Source organism: Patiria miniata, unplaced genomic scaffold (assembly GCF_015706575.1).
Source record: "Patiria miniata isolate m_02_andy unplaced genomic scaffold, ASM1570657v1 HiC_scaffold_13, whole genome shotgun sequence".
In the NCBI taxonomy this organism is placed as follows: domain Eukaryota; kingdom Metazoa; phylum Echinodermata; class Asteroidea; order Valvatida; family Asterinidae; genus Patiria; species Patiria miniata.
In genome coordinates this window covers 14,003,339-14,027,677 of record NW_024037051.1, presented here as the reverse complement: position 1 = coordinate 14,027,677, position 24,339 = coordinate 14,003,339, and the positions used below count along the sequence as shown (strand labels likewise).

General features: G+C 40.9%; 1 protein-coding gene across 4 annotated transcripts; it reads right to left on the bottom strand.

Moving 5' to 3' along the window:
* Positions 1-1,100: 1,100 nt before the first annotated feature.
* Positions 1,101-22,992, bottom strand: LOC119721361 (rho GDP-dissociation inhibitor 1-like). 4 transcript variants are annotated; one of them, XM_038191410.1, is made up of 8 exons: positions 22,743-22,990; positions 17,193-17,276; positions 16,533-16,589; positions 14,168-14,344; positions 13,506-13,586; positions 9,884-9,960; positions 6,921-6,984; positions 1,101-3,104 (listed from the first exon to the last, which is right to left on the bottom strand). In XM_038191410.1, the coding sequence occupies exons 2-8, from the start codon at positions 17,257-17,259 to the stop codon at positions 2,908-2,910; spliced, it is 720 nt and encodes a 239-aa protein (XP_038047338.1). In that variant the 5' UTR covers positions 17,260-17,276; positions 22,743-22,990; the 3' UTR covers positions 1,101-2,907. The 4 variants fall into 4 exon arrangements, with proteins under 4 accessions (XP_038047338.1, XP_038047339.1, XP_038047337.1 ...); XM_038191411.1 differs by having other exon boundaries at positions 17,193-17,271; XM_038191409.1 differs by having other exon boundaries at positions 17,193-17,281; positions 22,743-22,989.
* Between the last annotated feature and the right edge of the window lie 1,347 nt (positions 22,993-24,339).

The window sequence follows — 24,339 nt, the reverse complement described above, 5'->3', positions numbered from 1 at the left end:
GATCGCACCACGGAGAGTGTCTAGAATCAAATTTTTCGCGGCACTTGGCCCCGAACCCCCCCCCCACGCTGTAGGGGCTTCGCGCTTCGCGCTCGCATTATAGTTCTGATCAAGGTATATCCCCAACTTTTAAGAAGCGATTGACGCCCCTGATCTGTTTTTAGTTCCGCGGTATATTATTGCCGACTTTGACGATCTGTCGGGTGTGTATATATTTTGATGTCGACGATCGGTCGGGTGTATATATGTTTTAATGTCGGTCTGCCAACGTTGTACTTACGTTAATTAAAGACGTCGCATGCAAACATTTTGCTGACGTCGGCCTGGCCTGCCCGTTCTGGCTAACACTTGGTGATCGGTAATGACGCTGGCCGGCCGACAGCTGCCGGTGACGACGGTAAACAGTTTCGAGGACAGCCTTCCAACGTACGTTAATTGTGCCGACACTGACGATCAGTTTGTATTTTGAGGTTGGCCTGCCAACGTTGTTCAATATAGTTAGTAAAAAGTCTGTAGGCCTAATTTTTGACGTCGGCCTGCTATTATAATATGCCATCGTTGACGATCGGTTCGTATACTATTATGAGGTTGATTTGCCAACGTTGTTGTTCAGAAGTTATTAGCAATATTTGACGTCGGCTGTCAACATTGTTCAGACGAAACAGTTGCATGTATTCGACGTTGGCCAAACGTCAAAAATTGGTCGGGCCGACGTTACAATGCGTCGTATGTATGAGCGTAGTTGGCAGGATGGGGGGATACGTCGCCTAAAGTTGGCGAAATAATGTTGCGCCAACTTGTTTTTTGTTAATCCAACGTTGATGGCCCAACGTCCAGAAGAATTGCCGAACCAACATATCCAACGTTTAATATTTCGCCAGACCAACGGTCTGACAGTCGCGAAGCCAACGGTTGACCACGGTAAGCGGGTCAGTTCTCGTAGGGTAGACCATAATTAAACCCGCCACTATCAGCATCGATAATGTAGGGGCGGGGTGTTGCTGTTTGTGCACCAAACTAGCGTCCCCAACTAACAGATTTTAAACAGATGTTTGCAGACCTTATATGGAACAAATTAAAACACTCTTTCACAAAAAAGATATAAGCATTATTTATTTATTTATCTATCCATTCCTGTACCAAACTAAAACATGATTACGAGTATAAGGTAGACATTGACTTTCTTTTCATTTGCGACTGCATCCAATTAAGTCATATAGGCTAATCTAACAGAAGAGGCACAGAAAACTTGAATCCAGTTGAAATTATTTTCAAAACTAAAAGGCCCAATATGGATAACTTGATATAAAAAGTATGACAGTTTTGTAAGTTGTTTTTGTCAAGTGCACGATGGTGATTTTCCCTGTATAGAGCCTTGTGTAACATAGGCTTTTGTAGTTTTAAATATCATTGGATAACTTGCAGGTGCTGATTGGATTTCGTGCTGAACTTAGTCAGCACTTTGAAAATGGAATGTTCGACTTTTTTTCAACTTGGTTAAAGTTCAATGACGGGAAGCACGAGGTTTCTTTAAATAAACCAAACAAAACACCCCTGAAAGTTGAAGTGCTACTCATTTGCTACTCACTACCGACCCTAACCGACTTGTTCCTGAGTATGCTAAACTATAGAATCAAGATTACTTTCTATATAGACATGGTAGACAAAGTTTCAGTGTAAAATTATTCTACATTGTACCTGATATTGATTCAAAACTAACCAAATATATAACATTACCATTTGTGTGCAGAATGCAAATGGCTTATAGACAATGACCATTAACAGACTTCTTTGAAAGGGCTTCACAAAAATCAATACGCATGCCTCTGGTCCACTTCCAAGGTATAGGGGGCTTCGCCAATCCAAAATGGAAACTACTACATTGTTAAAGTACACAGATGCTTTCAAATAACGTGTCATTTTGGTCCTCGTTTGTTGTCCTCATCTTGAGATTTATGCCAACATGGGCTGATCGTTATTTGATGAGGTAATGTATTCCATGCTTTCATTAAAGAAACTACATTCTAGTGCTGACAAAAAAAGCTTGCCAGGTGGTAGGCATGCAACTGTTATAATACTGGTGGCTTTATGTTACCAGGTTCCCAAAGCGCTTGGTCAAAATCTCCATGAATTAGATGACAACATAGAAGACACCAGATCACTACTATGGCAAACAAGCCATACATCATTGCGGAAATATAACATCATATTATGCACCTAAAGCAAAACCATATATTAAACCAAACCTTTAACAATTAAAATATAACAACAGAAAATATCTATATCTATGGCAAAATAGTCTAATTACAGCCTGAGGCAGGCTGCAAAGATAAAATAAAGCCTGCTATACAACTAACATGTATCATTTATTCCCAAAAGTAACTTAATAAGCGATTACAACAAATAGCATCATCAAAATGTATTTCCTAATAAATGCGTTGTTTTATAGACTTCCACAAAATGAAAGAGTTGTACAAGTTGCTCTGATAAAATGAGAAAAGGCAATGTTCATACAAAACAAGTATACGTCATTTGTTTTGTTCTGTACATAGATGATGGCATCCATATACATGTACACATTTTTTTTTTCGGGGGGGAAACATGCAGTTCCTTTTTCTGAGAGACTAAAAAAAAGTCATCATTGGCAATGCTGATGACTAATGCCACAATTAATTCCTTCTAAAAAAAAGTGCCACTTTGGGAAAAAAATCAATTACATATTCATTGTATATGTTGTGGCATACATTTAACTAACATAATCCCTATACTTGCTGAACCATGATAACATAAATTCAATTAAGAATTTCACATTCATGATGTACCCCTTCAAAAACCAACAGCATCATCTACAAGTAAACCGCACTTCCAGTAGACCAATTTCCTTTGTAGGAAATCATCACTATAATCTTATTCCCAATCTCTCTTAACGGAGAAACTCCACTCCCACTCCAAGTAGATATTCTTGTCATCGTCTGTGAATTTACTCTTGACAATGTAGACACCACGTCTCATCATACCCACGGGTAACTCATCCACGGGACTCTGGAAGATGTGCTCCTCCGTTTTGGGTCCGTAATTCCCAACCATAAAATTGGCCTTGTCCACTACAAAGAACAAGTGGTTGATTGGGGTTATGCCAGAGTTGTAATGACTCGACTCGAGTCCGACTCAAGTCACAATTTTTGGTGACTCGAGTCCCTAAGGGCAAATGACTCGACTCGACTCGAGTCTCTGCGAGCAAATGACTCGACTCGACTCGAGTCCCTCATCAGAATGACTCGACTCGAGGAAGGCTATTGAGACTCGAATCCCAAGAACATAAGCAAAACTTTGCGAAAAATATTTGCAATGACTTACGCCGGTGCCGGTTTTTTTCACGTCACGTTAGAATGTTCGCGAATAATGTATACATATACATGTACATACGTGGTTTGATCAGTGTCCCCATTAGTTGAATGACGATCAGCTGGCACCCCCTTAGCAGTAGCCCGAATGTAAAATTTAAAAAGCTAAAAAAATGACTTCTCTCTTGTGTTTATTGATTGTATAGTGCTCAAATATCTGTGACTCGAATTAACTAGAGCTAAATACTTGACTCGACTCGACTCGTCCACACACTGTGACTCGACTCGACTCAATTCGACCGTCTTGACCTAATGACATGACTCGACTCGAGTCACTTCTTTAAAATGACTCGACTCGACTCGAGTCACTAAAATCAGTGACTCATTATAACTCTGGCTTATGTAGGGTGAGTCAAAAAAAGCGGAATCCAACCCCCCCCCCAAAAAAAAAATTGTAAAAATTTGTAGCACCGAAAATAATAACGACTGGAAAGCCAATTTCAGAAACTGCTTTTAGATAAAAAAAAAATGAAATTGCATAATCCGTTCGTAGAATAGGCCTATATCACCATTTAAACGCAATGACCCTAAAAAGCGTTTTGTCCAAAAAGAGAGAGCAATATATTGTGTCCTGTTTGGAACAACAAAGATAATGACACGGAATACCTGTTTTAACAACTGTCAACAACTTTAGTACACAATATCTTTACTAACAACCCTGCTTAGGCAAACAATATCACTTCTACAATCCACTTTAAAATAAAGCAAAGAAGACGGGCCTTCAAAAGAGCTTTGTTTAATATTTTTGAGTGTTAAATTAAGGTTTTATCGCTGATGATGTTTGAAGACAATTGTGACGACTATTCTTGAAATCGCATTTTTAGTTTTAGGGTCACCGTATTGAAATGGTAATATTCTTTGAAAGGTTCGAGCAATTTCAGTACTTTTTTAAATCTAAAATTGCCTTCTATGAAATTAGCTTTCCAGTCATTATTAGTTTCGGTGCTACATACTATTTCAAATATAAAATATGTTTTGGGGGGCTGGCGTTCCGCTTTTTTTTTTTACTCAAACTGTACATGTTATTTGCATATCCTGGATTTGAGGAGCCAGCCAACCGACCGACCGACTGACCAGCTTTATTACCAGCTCGACTGAAAATGATTAATTGGACTGCCTGACTGCAATGTCCAACTGACCAGCCGTGAACCTTTCGAGCCCTGCTTAAATATGCAAGCTCATAGGTTTGTTATTTTCCATTTGTCGATCACCTGTCGTGATGTGTTCTTGGGGATGGGCTCCGTGCGCCGACAAGAGGGCGCCCTTTTACCTAGCAACAACTTCCCATGGGCGGGACATTTCGCTGGTTGACGCGCACCGTTCCTTGTGTGTGATACATTTTTGCACATCTGCTGCACCCGATTTCACGAAGCGCTGAGACGCGTCGCAACTCGAGTTACGATGTGTAACACGTCGCATTCAGCACCCGATTTCACGAAGCGCTTCGACGCGTCGCAACTTGAGTTACGACGTGTAACACGTCGCAACTCGCGACGCGTCGTATCTTCCATTTCACGAAAGTTGCGATGTGTTGAACGCGTCGTACGTTCTTTGACAACGGCTTAAAACACGTCGCAAGTTACGACGTGTCTAGTGCGGTTATGTAGCTATACAGTCCACTTAGAGCTTGTTTTCCAAAATTGCAGTCAGGCAAGATGGCGTCGGTTGGTCACCCCAAACTGTATGGTCTTTGCCGGCGACGGGGTACTTGTGAACAGAGCGGATAATAAATTTCTCAACAAGTTTGAATTTGCACCATACTGACAAGGAGAACAGGATGTTCAGGCAATAACAAGGGTAATTGAGGTCATCCTTGCGCGAGGCCAAAACATATTTTTGGGGGGATAATAGGTGTTGGTTGAGGCCTGGGATAAATAAGACCAGTCCACCTAGGTTCCGCCAACCCGCCGGTTCCGCAAATGGTGTTAGAAGTATAAGCGGGATCGGTTTCGCAACGCTATTTTCATCCTTAATCTAAATGCTACAGTCTCTCACTACATCCCGTTGATCTGCTGAGCACTCTGCCTGGCGTTACTTTGTCTTAGTGCATCACTGACTGCATGTAGCTTTTTGTGTGAAAGCAATACTTTGGTATGATGATGAGTTTTATCTGTATTTTGGTTAAATCCTTCATTTCATATTTTGTTTTGATCAGTGGTGGTTCTGGCATCACTTCTTTTTTGCAGTCGAAAGGGTGGGGGGGGGCGGAGGTCATGCTCCCTGCCCCCCCCCTTCTCCAAAAAAGTGCCCATAATTTTTTAAAGCGCAGTCGTAAAAAGGCAGCTACTGCGTACACCACTACGTTTTGCTCGAAAATAAATTGGACAAAGTAGTCAGAAATTGCCTCAGATTGCACACAGAGCATCTAAAATCCCCCTAAACAAATCGGGGCCCCTAAGCGGGCACCGAAACCCACGCCGTAAAATTTTGGACCCACTTTTTGGGGGAAGAAGATTTCTTGCCCCTCCCAAACAAATTGTTCTGGATCCGCCCTTGTATGGGGCTTCGAAATAGACCAGTTTCCTAACAAATTCAAATTCTTGCACACATGTGCATCAATGGGCCGGGAGGCAAAAAGTGAAAAGTCCCTAAAATCGCCATAGGTATTACTTTTTGGTCTAAGTGGGGTTTTGTGGGTACATGACTGAATTTGTAATGAAAATTTCAATCAATTTTTAGGTTGGGCACATTTTTGTGTGTGTGGATATTTTGTGTTTCAATGTGTACGGTCTTAAACATTGCCAGAACATCCTTCTAGCCTATTTAGAACTTAAAATTCAAGCATTTCTAGAAATTCCCTACACCCTATTTTGTTCTATCCATTTTCAGCATTAATTAAAGTAGATTTACAAGTGATCATGGATTTTGCATCCCTAAGCAATACCCTTAACTGCGATGGTTCCTCAGCACAAACAAAGAAAAGGCAGCTATTAATTAGGGCACCATGTCGCGTCACATTGAGACTTTTTTGGAGGGGGGGGGGTCCAGAAAAAAGATGGTTGCCCTGTACTACGGGTGTTTTCTCACAAAAAGGCGCACCCATGCAGTGTTCTATTCAAGTTCAGTACATTACAAGTCCATTCACAAAAAATCACAAATACATTTTAAAAATTTGGTCATAAGTAGTAGAGGATGACTAATAACAAAAGAATGCATTAGTCAGAGGTCATTTCAACAGCTTGTGAAAGGCCTTGGGACTGGACTGGATATTATTATTATTATTATTATTATGATTTATTCGACCAAAACAATACACAATGAACAAACACGGTATGAAAAACAAAAAATAAACAAAAATGTATGAAAGCTACGAAATACAAAATAAAACAAATAATCACAAAAGACGACACTTTATAAGTGTAAGTGTAAGTGTAGGGGCCACAAAAACAACGCATAATATGAAATGAAAACATCCGAAGACAATATATAAAAAGACGATATGTGGGTCATTGTGTGACTAAAATCGAAATGCAACACCGGGTGAGCGACAAATTGCATGTCCGTACATTCACTCACCTCTGATGCCCTTTCTGTAATCAGCTTCAAAATACCGCAGTCCAGAGACAATCTCACGTTGGACCTTTATTGGATACAGACCAAAAAAAATAAAGACAACAATTATTCAAGAATCACGAAAAACCTTACTTTAAGTCTATTCTGTTCGGACCGCACGCCTGAGTGCAGAAGTCATCATCATTATCATTCTCAACCGTTATCTGCCCACTGCAAGGTGAAGGCCTTCCCAAGCTGGCGAGGGCCTGTGCCGCTCTCATCCTTGATCTTCTGTATGCCTCCGCTAACGGAGATTAGCCTTCCCCGTCTCTGGCAGCCAACCGCACCAGATTCCTCCGAGATGTTTTCTCCTTGCCCGATCGGGCTGCAGCCCCAAGCGACAGACCTGTCCAGTTGCGGATGTCAGCTATATACTGTCGCCATGGCCGGCCTCTCCGCCTCTTCCCAGGATGGTATCCAGCAATTATGTCCCAAGCCAAACCACCTGTCCTTCGCGCGTGGCCAAAGAAGCTATTTCTTGGTTTTCACATTGGCGAGCAGGGTTCTTGTGGTGCTGAGCTCCTAGAGGATGCTGTCATTGGTCCGTTTGTCTCTCCAGGTAATGCGGAGAATCCTGCGATAGACCCACATTTTAACAGCCCTAAGAGCGCGTTTCTCTGCAGCTCGTATATATAGGTCAGGCAGGCGCGGTTCTACGGGGGCTAGGGGGGGGGGGGCTGTAGCCCCCCCCCCCCAATTTTTTTGTCAAGCCTCCCCAAAATAAATTCCGTAAAAAAAAAAATTGCATTAGCAAAAAGAAGGATTGTGATGTACATGCGAACGGTCTCCCCCTAAAGAAGAAATAGCCGTGACGAGGGTGCATTAGTTAATATAGTGTGAATGATTTAAGGATTTTATTGGCGCTCCCCATTAAAAACATGGCATGAGCCCATCATATTTACCGAATACATCAATTTACCGAAATAGGGCCTTGCGGCACTGAAGAGTTTATGCAATATTGTACACAATTGTCTTGATGTTCAAATGTTCGATGGTCAGTCGTAGCTTCTAATGCCTTCCTGGTGCTTCTTTGAGGTCTGATGGCTAGTGATGACTTAATTCTGATGCCTTGGTGATGCCTCTTTGATGCCTCAATGCTCGATGGTCAGTCATAACTTATGATCCCTTCGTGATGCCTTCGTGATGCCTTGCTGATGCCTGATGGTCTGTCATGACCTCGAATGCCTTCCTGGTGCCTAATTGATGCCACTTTGATGCCTGATGGCTAGTGATGACTTAACGCTAATGTGTTGTTGATGCCTCTTTGATGCGTCAATGCTAGATTGTCAGTCATAATATCTAATACCTGGTTCCTCTTTAATTGATGCCCCTTGGATGCCTGATAGCTAGTGATGACATACTTCTGATGCCTTGCTGATGCCTCTTGGATGACTCAACGCTCGATGGTTAGTCATGACTTCTGCTGCCTTTATGCTGCCTTCCTGGTGCCTCTTTGATACACCTTTGATGCCTGATGGCAAGTGATGACTTAATTCTGATGCCTTGCTGATCGATGCCTCTTTAATGCCTCAATTCCTCTATGTTCAGTCATAACTTTTAATGATTTCCGGATGCCTCTTTGATGCCCCTTTGATGCCTGATGGCTAGTGATGACTTAATTTTGATGCCTTGCTGCTGCCTCGTTGATGCCTCAATGCTCGAATGCCAGTCAGGTTTTATGATGCCTCTTTATTCCTCAGTGCTCGATAGTCAGTCATGACTAATGGTGCCTTCCTGATGCCTCTTTGATGCCCCTTTGATGCCTGACAGTCAGTGATGACTTCTGATGCCTGTTTGATGCCCGTTTGATGCCTGTTTGATGCCTGCCTGTGATCCCTGATGCTCAGTGATGACTTCTGATGCCTTCCCGATACCTCATATTGATGCCTAAACAATGCCATGAGCTATAGATGAACATCAGCAGTCATAAATTTTACATCAATTATATGTTTCTTGATGACTGATTAATGTACGCCTGTAATGTTTTTCTTTATAAACTTTGCTCAAATTGCTACTCTTTTGATGTCCAATGATGCCTAAAAGAATGTGATGCCTTTTTGATGACCATTTGATGCCTATTTGATGGCAATGCAGCTAATTCATGGCAAGTGCAGCCAAGCTGCCTGAAAGGTAAAGGGCGTTATGTCGGCATTGGGAGTTAAAGGAAATACACAACTTTTGCTTTTGCTGTACTTTTCAGAAAGGATGTACACAATGTAGTTGGGCGGAGTATATTGCAGCAAATATCGTCATTGAACTGACCTGTTAAAGTTTGTGTTTATACATGCAGATGCTGAAAGAAAGAAAAAACGAAAGCTGTTCTTGTAGTCTAGTTGCCTGACCTTACTTCAGACGAAACAGACCAATTTATAGAGGACGGGGAATTGTCAGGGAACTGAATCAGCTGATCTCCACCCGTTCACGGATGTGTAGCTTCAAACAAAATGTGGACTCATTAAACTTGGTAAAATGGGGGCAGTATTTGAATCTAAAAAGCATTTTTTTTCCAATGATGGTCAGTACAAAATAATCCACTTTTCTTGAAAATGACAGCACACCAGGTGCCATGATTTCACATGACGCATGGGCCCTGGACTATTATTCAGTATTTATTTGTTGCAAATGATTAAGGTCTATATATTCCCTTTTAGAAAATTCCAAGTATGCCCCATGGTGTACACATTAGCAAGAACATGATCCCCAAAATTTTCTGGTTGGTGTGTTTTCCTTGATGCAATATTTCAAACGCAGGCTCCGATATAATAGAATCTACTCAGAGACACCTTGAATTTGATTTTATTAATCCTAAATTTGATTTTAATCTTCATGCTACGCACAATAGCGCGATCCATAATGTGGCTGTTGCATTTCCATTGATGCAATTCTTGAAAGGCAGGCACTGACAATATAAATTAGAATCAACTCACCCTGAATATGAGTTTAATCTTGTACTCGGCGCCTTCCTTAACCACAATTGGTCTATGCTTGAATTGAGAAAGATCACCTTTGAACAAAGCAAAGAGGATGAAACATCCAAGTGACAATCCAAGTGAAAATTGGGAAACCAAAACAATTTCAAAAGAAGACAACCTTGAGTTTAAAGCCACATAGCATCACTATCATTTGTTGTTATTTTATGAAATGGACCAATTGAAAGGCTGTTAATTAATAGCAGAAATCGTTCGATTCCGAGCTATCAAATCCTTTGTGAACACCTTGCTGCAAAACAAAAAAAATCAACCCATCTCCTAACAAAACCCACTGTACATTTTCAGCCGTCAAAATGCAGCTCGTAGAATTTGTTGTACATAGAACCCATAGGTCACAGGGAGTGCCCAAGTACCCGAGAAAATTGTTTGTTGCGATCGTGCCAAGGCTAAGTCCTTACCAGTGTGGCGTAACCAGGGTTAAACTCCTAGGCAGGCACCTGCGAGTCCACTATTTTTTAAGGGGGACTTAAGTAAGAATATGGTAAAGTGCATTTTTACTAAATATTTTTTGGGGGGAGGGGGAGGGTTGTTTAAAAAAATATGGCTGTTTGGAAGTTATTTAGGCACCTTTTTCACATACAAAGTGTTACATGTAATGTGAGTTTCTTTTTTTAAGGCAGAGAAAGGTTCATTTTTTTTATGCGAATAGTCTTTTGGGGGGGTTGGCTTTTAATGTTGTTGTTGTTGATGTCGGGGGGGGGGCGGGGGGGGCAACATGGGACACTCGCACATCCATGCTGAAATATAGACACTTTTTTCCGGACATTTTCTGGCATCCGTAATTATATCAGAAAATGGTGGGGAGGGGGCTGGTATACCATCTTCCAATGGGGACGGTCTTTAAAACCGACGATTATGCAAACTTGGCGATTTTCAGGGCGCATTGTAATGCATTTGTCGTTCGTGTCCTCGCTATACCAATTTTGGGAATATAGTTACAAACAAAATATTATATATTTACCAACGTGGACGGACTGCATTGTAAGATCCCTACCATAACGTGAGTTACCAATATTAATATCCCTCTAGAAAGTTTACGATTGTTTTTTTTTTTTTTTTTTTTTTTTTTTTGGGGGGGGGGGGGGATAATTGAACTGGTAGCTTGCACATGACACCCGACACCCGACCTACACCCGGGTGTCGGTCACTTCGCCGACAACCACTTCGCCGTACATGGGGCAGTGTGGTGCAACTTTCATAATTGTTTTGCCTTGTCCTTTTCTGGTAGCGTGAGTTATGCCTACTAATGACAAAAAAATATTGCCAGACCAACAGAAGTTGGTTTTGTTGCCCTTTCTGCAGAATGTGCGCTTAATTTCAAAAGATTTTCTGTGAGAAAAATATTCCGAAGTAACATGGGTCCGAAGTCCCATTGGTCCGAAGTCCCATTGGTTCGAAACAGAATACTGTGGCGGAACCGATCCTGACACCATTTGTAGCGGAACCGGCGGGTGTTGGCGGGAACCCGAGGGGACTGGTCTTTTTTATCCCAGGACTCCAACCCACACCAATTATCCCACAAAAATATCTACATTGTATTAGCCTAACGAACGGGTGAGCGGCTACCCATACGAAAGGGGGGGGGACAATTAACGAACGGTGGACTAAGCCATGGGGCTGTTCGTTTGGTGGAGATTTACCACCGTTTTGTGATTGAGTAATTCATTGAATGTAATTAGAGCAAGACAAGTAGCGACGATAGGCCTCAAAGTGAACTCAGGTAACCCTCACAACAAACCTAGGTAACCCTCAGTGAACTTGGTAACCATCACAGTGAACCTAGTAACCCTCAAGGTGAACCTGAGTATCCCTCACATAGACAGTTATTCCAAAGACGATTACCAATAGGACTTATTCAAGAATAGTTATAACAAGGGTCAACTGCAGTTACTGCACCCTTTGTAGTAAACTTAGCCTTAGGTAACCCTCACGTGGTCAACTGCACCACATGATTACAAACTTATACAAGTATAATCCCTGTTATTATCACATTTCCAATAACCCTCACACAGATTGAGCTGTCCCAATAACCCTCACAGAGGAAAGGTAACCCTCAACCCAATTTACACTATGAGCCCGATGTACATATAGCCCTCGCACAAGAAAGGTAACCCTCAACACGATTTATCGTCAGAGCAGGCTGTACTATGTAATCCAAATAACCCTCACACGATCTGAGCGGTCCTAATAACCCTCTCAGGAAACCAGTAACCCTCACAGTGAGTTATACAATATATACCTTACGTGCAATAAATCTCAAATGAAACAGGTAGCCTTCACAAGTGCTCAGAACACGGCAAAGAGTAAACTCGTTAGGCAAGCTTATCCAATGATTACGGCAATGATTGCCTCAGTCGTAAAACCCCACCGAATGGTGTCCAACCCACGACAGGCAATCTACCACCGAATCACAGTCTCACTAGCCTCTCAAACCAAGTTCTACAGCTCCTTGCCCTTTTGTTCTAGCATTAATCAAGACACAATAATCAGTCTTAATTTCCCTACTAGATTTCATCTAAATCTTTGTCCCCAATTATCTTAGACAGTCGACAGACCTTGAGCTACAACTTCACTCAATATATATTACATAACACTTAGCTTACTGCTACCTAACCCGGAGCTACAGCTCCCGAACCCGGCCGCACCAGAGCGTCCACCGTCAGAGATGAGCTCCTACTCCCGACCGGGGAGTACGCAACAGCAACGAAGACCCCAGAAACGGCACCGCGACTTGACTCGTCCCTGAACCCCGAAGCTTGGCTTCTTGCAACTTGGCAACAGCACCAGAACGCGTTCCTACTACATTGACGTCATCTTGCGAACTCACGAGATGATCTCAGGACCCCACGCTAAAGCATGCTAATTCGCGCACAGCCTTCACAATACGCGTTGCTGATTGGTCACTGTTCACCATGAATTATTAATCTCCTGATCACGCAGAACAATTTATTGCTGATTGGTCCAAGCGCACTTTGGCATTATAAGCACGCACCAAATGTCCCAGATCACGCTCATAAATAATTCCTAGGACTTAGACTCCTACACAAGTCTTCATATACATGTACCCCTGTTTCGTCACAATACTGTGTAGTTCCACTTGTTCAGGTTGACTGACTCTAACCCTAACCCTAATCCTATGGGGCGTCGGACCAATAGGACTTCGGACCAATGGGACTCCGGACCAATGGGACTTCGGATCAATGGGACTTCGGACCAATGGGACTTCGGACCAATGGTACTTCGGACCAATGGTACTTCTGACCAATGGGACTTCGGACCAATGGGACTTCGGACCAATTTGACTTCGGGCCAATGGTACCTCGGACCAATGGGACTTCGGACCAATGGGACGTTTATACCAATGGAACGTATAGACCAATGGGACTTCGGACCAATGGGACTTCGGACCAATGGGACTTCGGACCAATGGGACTTCGGACTATAGAGACGTCCCCGAAAAATCAACCCTCAATGCTTTGAATTTATAGAATGACAGCACAGAGTTTACGAAAGACCCCCTCTTAATATAACTGTGGAACTGCCCTGTTTTTGCGTTTACCTGTCAGATCCAGAACAGTTTCCTCGTGGTCTACTGGAGCAAATACCAAGGCCTTCAATAGTACATTTTGTCCGCCTTCATCTGAAATTTAAGAAATTAAAAAGGTCATCTAAAGTACATGTATACGTATTCAACTGGCTTATCCATTTTGTGCCAGCAACAAAAGAGATATAGCGCACAGCCGCACATAGGCGGGCGCTTTTGAATTAACATAAACCAAACAGGTGACGTCATCTTAAAGAAGATTTTAAGTTTTATATCTAGAGAACTACAAGTTCGATTGGGTTGAAACCTTGAAGGTACATGGACAGGGATGTGTTATAGACGAAAATTTAAATGAGATTATTATGACGTCATAATGTGATTTTATTCAGATCTTTGAAATTTTGAAGATTATAATCTTATCTCACGAACACAACATGCTCAACTCAAAATTGATAGTCACAACTATCAGCCCAATTGTGTTAGAAAGTTGTGACTCGTTATAATGTCATCCAAAACATGACTTTCTTTTTTTATTTCGATCATTTACACGCATATACACTTCCACAGAAAAGCATAAACCAGTAACAAAATCATAACGCTGAAAGGTCCTATATATTCTGTTCTCAGATATAGACTTTGTCTTGTTCTTTTTTTTTTTGAATGTATTTGCACAGTACCTAAAACATCTGCAGTGCTACCCAGTAGAGCTTCCTTGTACTTGACCAGAGTTTCGTCATCGGCGTCAAGTTCTTGAAGCGTCTGCAAGTCCACTTCTTTGGGCGGTTTGTAGTCGCGGGTAAGCTCTTCAGTACCCCTCTGAGCTGGCACGGCTTCTGGTTCATCTCCCCTCTTTACTGCACTCCGACAGGGAGAGACAGAATTAACTTTAACGCTTGTATTACATTATACTACATTTAAGAAGATTCCCTGCTGAAAATGATAATAAAAAGAACTTTCCGTGGTTTTGGGCAGTACCTTACAAAGAATAGCAGTTGTTTTCTGTAGACTGACGCGGTACAGGGATGCATGGGTTAACACGTACCTTTTCCAGACATGGCGTTTCAGAGTTGGACTGTACCAAAACTATTCCGAAGATTTAAATTACTACAAGCAAATGTCAATGTCTGAAATGGCAGAGACTGCTTCCAACTACAACTGCCTGAAATTATACAAATCTATGTGCTATTTTTCGTGAACATTTCACAGACTTTCAGGAATGAAGAGGGATTGTTTTGTTTGTAACTTTTTTTTAATGTTGTCCATTGTCTTTACACTGCTTAAGGATACATTTAAGGGTGTGCTTTAATTAACCGAGAACACACACTAACTCCGCATGGCAAAGAATTGCATATTTTAAAAGTTTACTCTATTTTCAAATATTTGGACATGTTTGGCAATGTGGCCATGACAAATCAAGGTAGGTCCGTGTGACCATGTGACACATTAGTGTGTTTGGCAGTTTGGCTTCATCTGATATTTCTGTTGTGAATCTCTTAAAAGTCGCACGCTCATTCTCCACGAAGAGATGTCCTTTTATTAAAGCAGTAATAAAACAGGTACGGCAGAATTTTATTTCCTTTTTTTGTCAAGATTAAATGCAAAACCTACTCATTTTTTGAATGAGATTTCGTCCAAAAGCGACATTTAGTTATTTAATTATTTCTTCACAAAACTTGAATTATTAGCTGCTAGACAATTTGTCAGGGAGTGTTTAATTTAGGCAAAACGCCCATTTTTAGTGGGTTGCAAAATGCCTAAAAAAGGGATGAAGTACAATTTTCACTAAATTAAAAAAAAAATAAGAGCCAGGAAACATGCTTCTTTAACCCTGATCTCCAAAGAATGTATTGGGGATGCAGTACCAAATGCTAAAAAACACTAATGGTAATGGGCTTTGTACATGTCAGTAGATGGCACATTTTGACCACATTTGAGATCCCCAGGGAGGAACAGTATACTGCATACGTGCAGGCTGATAGTCGAGCATCGACCTCCCACCTCGGACGTCCTGTTGTCCCTCTTTTGTTTGTACTCGAACTTTTTTCGGAAGACCTTCATATTAAAGCCCGAGTCCATCATTTGCAGCTATCCAAAAAGTAGCTAGCGTAATTATTGTTGAAAAACATACTTGGCTGAAAGATAGTAAAGGGACTTAATTCCCTGTGAAATTGTTCTTTCTGGCAAGCTGTCATTTTGAAGTAATCAACGAAAAAAGGCCTTTCCAACGGTGCTTCTTAAGACGCACCGTAGGAAAATTTAAATTAGTAGTTCGTTTTGTTATGCAGCGAAGCGCGCGCAATAATACGCACAACGCACACGCACCCCCGGTTGCTATAATTCGTCGGATCAGTGCGCGGCATTCGGCTTAGCGAGAATGTGTCTCGGACGCTGAATTCAGGCGCAATTCAAAACATGATTCAGCAATTTTTGATTTGAAATCGAGATCCTAGCATGATGTTTTTCTCCAAATATACAGCTGAAACTGAGCTGAAACTTCATCAGGTTAGTTGTTCAGCACCCTTCTTCAGATTTTGAGCACTTTTATTGCTTCAAACGAACAAAATGCACAAATTACAAATGATGGACTATAACTTTAACACCGCAAGCGTCGTGCGCACGGTAATCAGGGCGTTAATGAGTTTGTATTCCATACCGGTGCGTCATCGAAACCGATACGCCCAAAACCGAAACGCACGATCAGCAAGTGAGCGTTTCATTTTGCTCTACGCAAACAGCGCAACGTATGCTCGTCCCTCCGCTGCAGATGCTTTTTGCCGTGACGTTTGTTGAACCGTCATGACGCGCTTAAGATATTTGCGTATCTTCTACTTGCGCGTTGCATTTTTAGAGTACACATTTAAAATTCAATCCATCTATTTTGATTGTGTTCTACAAACACGCACATATATTCAAAGTGTCTGCGCCCAGAGCGGCTTCACACGCGCAAGAATAAGGAGTTAGCACTCTAGTAATTTAATATAGCTCTATGCTTATAAGTGAGATTAGTAAAGATGACAGATACAAACAATCACGCAAACCTACACTCGGTCAGGTATTGCCGCAGGTATTCCAGAAGCAACTCATCTTTGGCCGATTTCTCTGAGAAAAGTAAACAAAAAGTGAAATCCAAACCAAGTCAAAAAAGTGGATAGACATACAAATGTTATAGTTGTGTAATGTTATTGTTATGTTTTCTCTAAGATGTTCGTCATATATTTTGTAAACGCAAACTTGAATTGTACCTTTAATGTTATTTAATATAATACTTAATATGTCTCCGTCCTTTGAATATTTATGGTATGGCTGTTCTATACATGTACTCGTAAGCCATTATTACTCATTTACTGTGTTTGATGCTTAGAAGTATAAATAATTCGTCTGTTTTTGTGTAATGGCATGCTTAAAACAAGCTACAACACAATACAATGTTTGTTACCTCTACCAGTCTTTACATCTTAACCAAGACTGGTATAATTCCTCATTTCTGCCGTTATACGAGGAAATACATGTGTTTGCGAATAGTTTAATTCCCAATCGTATAGACAAAGCGCAGTTAGAGGATAAAGACAGGGTCAAAAAGACTGTGTGCCAAATGCCATGCCTGTATCATCAAAGGCACAATTCCCTCAAATATTTCCCTATCTGTCCCACTTTAAGTCTTACATAGGGTCTATCTTACAATCACCTGAACATGTACTATACCTTGAAGTGCCGTCGCGCATACACAGCTGAGGCACATCAAGAGAATCACACAGGCGTGTCCCTTCATTTCAAGTCTCTTCTGTTCTTTTCTAACGAAAAAAAAATGGGGCAGTCATGTTGGAAAGACGTTTGTATTGATACACCGTGGAAGTGACCATGGGAAGTGAAAAGTCCCATCGTCCATCTTTGGTTTAATTGTACACACGGATGTCGCTAGAGAAGGGATGTTGGGTCATCCACCCAATCAATCGGTTTGTCGGCAAAACTGTCGTCCTGTCGGCATATATACTTTAGTTTTGTAGGTTGTGTATATATTATACACGAGTGCCACTAGTGAAGGGGTGTGTGAATCCCCCATCAATTGGATTTGTCGGAAAGATTGTCGTCCTGTCGGTAAATATACTTTGGTTTGTGTACACACGAGTACCACTAGAGAAGGGTTGGGGTGACACCCCCATACATTTTGGCAAAATTGTGGTCCTGTCCAATATATGCTTTGTCGAATGTTCGCTCGTACCCTCGTTCTGCAAACAGGGCGCTGGAAAGGGCAGATGAGTTTCACAGAATCTTGTGAAGGAAGTGGTGATGGCATTCTGGGTAATTTATCACGACCTATGTATAAAGCATCTGGCTGCAGCTGTAGACCGCGGTTAGCCAATGCGCGCAAATACTATCCGAAAAGTTTGCCATAGAAATGCATACACACCACACCGGATGTGATTTCTTTTTCATTGCGGACCATGTGGACAAATTTTGAGCGTCGAATGATATGCATTTTCGACCCTTCATGAATTCGAAACGGAGCCTGAGCAACTGACAGGAGTTGAAAATTTACAAAACAGATACGTTTTACAGATTTTCCTACATTGTTATGCTTTATCAACCAAAGAAGGGCGCCGCATTTATGAATAGGAATAAAAGATGAATGACTTAGTCTTAACGGCCTTTCAAACCTTGCAGGGTCGTGGTCGTGACGACTTGCAGGTCACATGTCACGCAAAATCTATCCAATCAGAGCGTTAATTCGTCAGCCCTTCCCAGCGTCCTGTTTGCAGGGTGGGGGTACGAGCGAATGACGAATGGCGCAACCTTTCTTCCCATAATTGTTTGAAGATCGTTCACTTTGAATATTGCGGCCCGGGCGTAGACGCCATCCAACTTTTGGGGGCACTGATCGACATGCCCCAAAAGTTGGATGGTGTCCACCCCGGGCTAGCTTCCAGTACAGACGGCCTGTCAACAATTTGTTGTCCACACCCTCCATTTAAATTAAGGCGACGCCCTGTATTTGCATTTCTCACAGCGCTTGTACCCGAGTTTTGATCGACCGAACAATCTGTTCACATGTAAAAAATATGCGTTCAACCTGTGAGTGTGCATTCAACCTGTGAAAACAACACCATTGAATCGTCTGCATTGTTTTCATGAGCAGTTTTCAAAAACGCTGCAAGCAATCAATGCCAGCGGCAGCAGCGGCCGAGCAGTTTGGCCTTTTCGAACAGGCACATTTTCAACGGGCACTGCATTAGTAAGAAGCAAAGGTGTTACTACTTAGTTGTTTGGTCAGTGTTGGTGCATTTTGCTATACCATCAAAACACATTACAAGAACCACCTCATTTGAAGGACAATCACTCAAAGTCCATACTTGTGGTACCCTCCATCCTGCAAAACCACGTGGTCACCAGACTGCTACTAAATCCCAACTCAAACATTTGACAGAAATTAAAACACTGGTGTGTATGTGCGCTAGAAAACATGCAGACCGCAAATAACTATTAAAGTGAACGAGTGCGAGTAGCACGCACATTAAGCTCTGTACGTCTCGACAAGAAAGTCTTGCATGAAATATATCAAACATATGGAACACCATACTCTAGATTTATGCCTAGATTTATAGCGATTTGTGATAAATACAGCGTGACTATAACATTATTGCACATATTTTGCCTCTGTTTACAAACATTTCTCTTAAACATCTTTCCGAATTGTAACTAACAATTTTGGTTAAGTGTTTAATTTATGTACTTTGATGTTTTTGAGAATTGAAATTTGGAAGTTATAATTGATGGGGAATGTAGTGGGCATATTTTGGTCAATTTCCCGGGGACAGACTGACCGACCACCAAGTGACATGTAAAAGCTCCTGCCAGAGACTGAAAACATTCAGAGACACGCCGAGTATTATTTCCAAATTTCCTCTCGTTGTTAGCTGGCACACGTAAGGCCTGTATAGTGGGGCTGTTGAGTGATACGATTTTGTGACTAAAGCATGAAACTTCACACATTGGTTCTTCATGCCCTGAAGAAAATTTTCAGATGTAGAGACATTTCATATTTGACCTCTGTGACCTTTGAGGGTCAATGACCTTTAAATACACTATTTATAACAATTGTTCTTGAAAACACTACTTTCCTATGACCCAAGTCTATGTCATAGGTCTTCAGACCATGAAAATAAAGATCAGATGCGAAAGCAAAAAAATATTTGACCTTTAGAGACCTTCCAGAGGTCAATGACCTTTGTATACATGTTTATCGTTATAATGATTTAATCTTTAAACCCCAACTTTTTTTTAAGACCAAGTCTACATGTGAATGTTACGTGTTCATGCTATGATTTTTTTTTCATAAGTAAGGCATTTCATATCTGACCTGTGATGACCTTCAAGAGGTCAATAAACTTCGTATGCCCTGTTTATAGATATTTATATGATTTATTATTCAAAACCCAACTATTTCCTGACCCAAGTCTAAAAGTTAGCTCTTTGTGACATGAAAGGATTTTTCAGACATGGGGACATCATATCTGACCCTTGGTATCCTTTGATAGGTCAATGAAAGTATTTTTCGCTTTTTTTCATACTTATTCGTCAAAACGCCTTTTTCGTGACTGGAGCCTCCATATTGCAAAAGAAAGGTATTGCACATATTATTATACAGTCATGTAATGAATTCAAATCCCACAAAAAATTTGGGGTGATATCTGACCTCCATTTCCTTTTTTCAATTGGCAGACGCAACATGTTGCGACTGGGATATACTGTTGGACTTTCTTTACACAATGTAATATGTACAAATGTCTAACAATAGTCACGTAAGCTTGTGTACTTATCACACTCTGTGGTATGGGTCAAATCATGTTTAGCCTTTTACCAAGCCCACTGGTCACTGTTGGAGTTTGATTATTGTCCAGTGGACCTCTTGTATTCTGTTGCGCCCCTGTCTGCCCTTCAATAAGGGAAATGGAGATCAGAGGTCATAACAAAATTGTCTTTAGGGTCTGAATTCATGACATGCTGTAGAATAATACTTAAAATACATTTTTTAAAACTATATTTAGACTTCAGTGGGTCATGGAAAATTGGCATTTGGAATATTAAATATGATAAATAGCGGCAAAAAGGGTATGCAAAGTTTATTGACCTCTTAAAGGTCACCAAGGGTCAAATATAAATGCTCACACATCTGAAAATTCTGTTTATGTCACGAAAAGCCAACTTTTAGACTTGAATCATAAAATAGTGGGGTTTTGAATAGTAAATCTAATAAATGTCTATAAAAAGGGCATACAAAGTTCATTGACCTCTTGATGGTCACCAGAGGTCAGATATGAAATGCCCTTCATATGAAAATGCTATTCATAGCATCAACACCTAACTTTTAGAGTTGGGTCTTGAAAAAGTTGGGGTTTAAAGTGTTAATCTTATAAATAACTATAAATACTGTATATATAGGTCATTGACCTCTGAAAGGTCACCGAAGGTCAAGTATGATATTTTTTCACTATTTCCATGGCCTGAAGACCTATGACGCAGACTGAGGTCATATGAAAGTTAATTGACCTCTCAAAGGTCACAAGAGGTCAAATATGAAATGTCTCCACATCTGAAAATTTTCTTCATGGCATGAAGAACCAACGTGCGAAGTTTCATGCTTTAGTCACAAGGTGCACAATTGTATCACATATCTGACCTTAACAGCCCCACTAATAGGGGGCATGGGGAATTAATCAGGCGGGGTCAGTGGACGGTCATGCATACAAACAATGCGTTCATGAAAACTCTCCTCCAGCGCGGCGGAATCAACTTCAGGTTAGGCACACACAAAAATGGTGTGTTTACGGTAACTCGACCGACCTGGAATTTTTACGGCCAAATTGATGACCTCAAACTTTTTATTGCCATTTTGAAGGTTGATATTGATAATTTTAAACGAACAAATTTCAAACATTTCAAGTACTTTTAATAATTTGCCACGGGCATAAACCATATTCCACACTTGAAACTGACCATGTTTTGACACAAACATACCTGTGTTAAAAGTGCGAAAAATCGCACTTTAAGAATTTAAAGGAAATTTCTTAAGTTAAAGAGCCCCCAAATTTGCTCTAAAATGCAGCAGCTAAGAGAGCTTCTAAAGTTCAAAATGTTTAACCCCTCGCCATGGCTTCGCAGGTTGTTAAATCACAGCAAAACTTCCCCAACACTGAGGTTTTTAAAAATCCCGTGGAGAACCCTTGGACGGTACCAGGCGCGGTAAATTCCGTAAAAAAAAAATTGCATTAGCCCCCCCAAAAAAATTGCATTAGCAAAAAAAGGATTGTGATGTACATGCAAACTGTCTCCTCCTTAAAAAGAAATAGCCGTGACAAGGGTGCATTAGTTAATATAGTGTGAATGATTTTAGGATTTTATTGGCGCTCCCCATTGAAAATAGGGCATGAGCGCCCCCCCCCCCCGAGGCCTAAGTGTCTGGAAAAAATAACCGGTCTACATTTCAGCACGCCTCCCTGAAAATAATTCTGGATCCACCGTGCTAGCCCCCCTCCCCCCCCCCCCCCAAAAAAAAAAATATTGGTTCTAGAACCGCGCCTGGACGGTACGAATTAATTTGGAATGAAATGTATCGATTGAGTATCTTGAATGCTTGAATGCTTGAATAATGTTTTTATACATTTTTTTTGCGAAAGAACACGCATGGTTTATGGGCATGCAGAACTTAAATGAAAAAAAGTACAAAATAAAATTATTTCCCTATATACCTATACCTACCTGGATTTTTTTTTCAGGCCGTTACGGTAAACAGTAATTACAATGAAACACGCCCCCACACTGTGGGCTTCGATGTCATGACCTCCTCCCTGTTTACAATTCCGGTCATGACATCCGGGGTCTTGTGTTCTATCGGTTAAGCTATCGGCTAATATACAATGTACATTGACCCCTTCCTGAATCACACGTTAATTAAACTCCAAACTACAATGTAAAAATGTTTGGCAAATAATTTGTTGGGCAAAATATAAACAACGCAATATGTTGAACGTGTTAACTATTCGCCAATCGTTGGTCGAATAATCAACCCTTTTGCCCAACTTGTTTTTTTACAGTGCAGGTTTGAAACTCAGTGTGCGGCATTCCAAAAGCCACGACGTTCAGTTCAGTTCAGTTCAGTTCAGATACATATATTTACGTTTGAAAACCTGTGAACCGTTCGTGGTCAATGGAGCTGGAAGTCCGGTGGAAAAAGAAAAGAAAACCAGGTGAACTTACCCGATGTTACAAAAGTGAGTCACAATAATAAGGCGGCAACTTGCGCTTTACTAAACACCAACCGATCTCCACGAGGGGCTCCAAGTAGCTGTCTTTTTTTCTGCGGCTCTCTGTACGCTATCCAGTCACACCGACGCACTGAGAGAGTAGAGTGTTTTTTATGGCGAGGACACGAATCAGTAAGTAGTGGCGATCGCGATATGGCCGCTTTCACCTCCGCCCACGGTTGAACAGACTTGGTTATTTCCACCGTGAAAGCATTGGCTTTCGTCCTTGGGAAGGTTTTTTTTCTGTGCAAACAAACTAATAAAATATGCACCAACGCACAAACTAAATGGCACAATGAACCTTATGGCTTAATTGCATAGAAGTAGAAATTTAACCTGCATTGAGGTTAAATACCAAAGTGACCCTGCACAAATACACTTGATATACACGCACATCTGTATAGGTACTGCGTACTGTATAGCGGACTGTGCACTGATCTCCTGTCTCGTTAATTATAGTCCAGGCAAAATACTTCTATTTTTAAAGTGAAACTCACACATACGAACTGCAACAGAATTTGGAATTCTACCTACATTTCCTTGTTTGAATAACATTTTCTAAAGGAAATCAATATCAGAGACCGGATAAGGACATAATAAAGATACAAAATGGCTAGTATTAATACCTTAAATTAAGTTGCGCCCAAATACCTTTTACTCATACATTCTCAAAGGTCAGTATTGATGAGCTTCAAATTCACAAACTTCTATCTACTGGCACAAACTTCTATCTACTGACAAAAATAAAAGGTGAATTATGTGAAAAATGAAAAATTATTGATCATATGCCAAAATACCGGGGGAGGGGGAAATGTGGTGTTCATGGTAAATTGGGCTAAACAGTAGGCGACGGGTTGCCTTACGAACAAAATAAAAGATTATTGTTGCTTACAATAATACTGTCGACGTCAAAATGTTTTCTTACCAGTAATTTTGGAATTTCCTTGAATTTTTAGGCACCCACCTGCTTTTTAGCCCAATTATACAGACGCCTCTTTCCCCGTTTTTTGTTTTCTGGGCTAAACATCACATTTTTATCATTCTTCAAATTTGCAGGAGCTAATTCACGTTGGGTCATTTTTGGAATTCAAATTCACCATTAAGCAACATTTGTGACATGTAAGCAAAGGAATTCGAAACCGGTTTATGTGATTACTTTGTTTGTCTTTGTTTCTTTGTTCCAATTTGAAAATGCTTAATACTTTTCCCCACAAGATACGGCTACATAGCAGCAGCCACAAATGACCATATTTTGATCACTTTTTTGCATAAAAACAAGCACATGTTACTGAAATGAAGCATGTTTAAGATCAAGTTAGGACCTCGTTGAGAAAAAGGTCAGAGATATAAGAAAACCAGGATCGTCATTTAAATCTAGAAGATAGAAGGGCAAATGCATGGTAAAATTAAGAACGCATAACAAAAAAATTGTGAACACGATTAAAAAAAGGATTTTCCCAGTTTAATGTTGCCTATACGTTTATTGTTCGAACGTCGACTTTCGTGCACAATGTTCAATTTTCTCCTACAACTAGCCTACATTTTTACTT

Bases quoted from the DNA above. Each gene is read 5' to 3' on its own strand.
- LOC119721361 (XM_038191410.1), bottom strand. From the start codon at position 17,259: ATGAAGGGACACGCCTGTGTGATTCTCTTGATGTGCCTCAGCTGTGTA. The intron at 13,587-14,167 runs GTACTGTGCAAA...CTTAAATTTCAG, and splicing joins TAGCACTGCAGATGTTTTAG to ATGAAGGCGGACAAAATGTA. The intron at 3,105-6,920 runs GTGAGTGAATGT...TGTTCTTTGTAG, and splicing joins TTACAGAAAGGGCATCAGAG to TGGACAAGGCCAATTTTATG.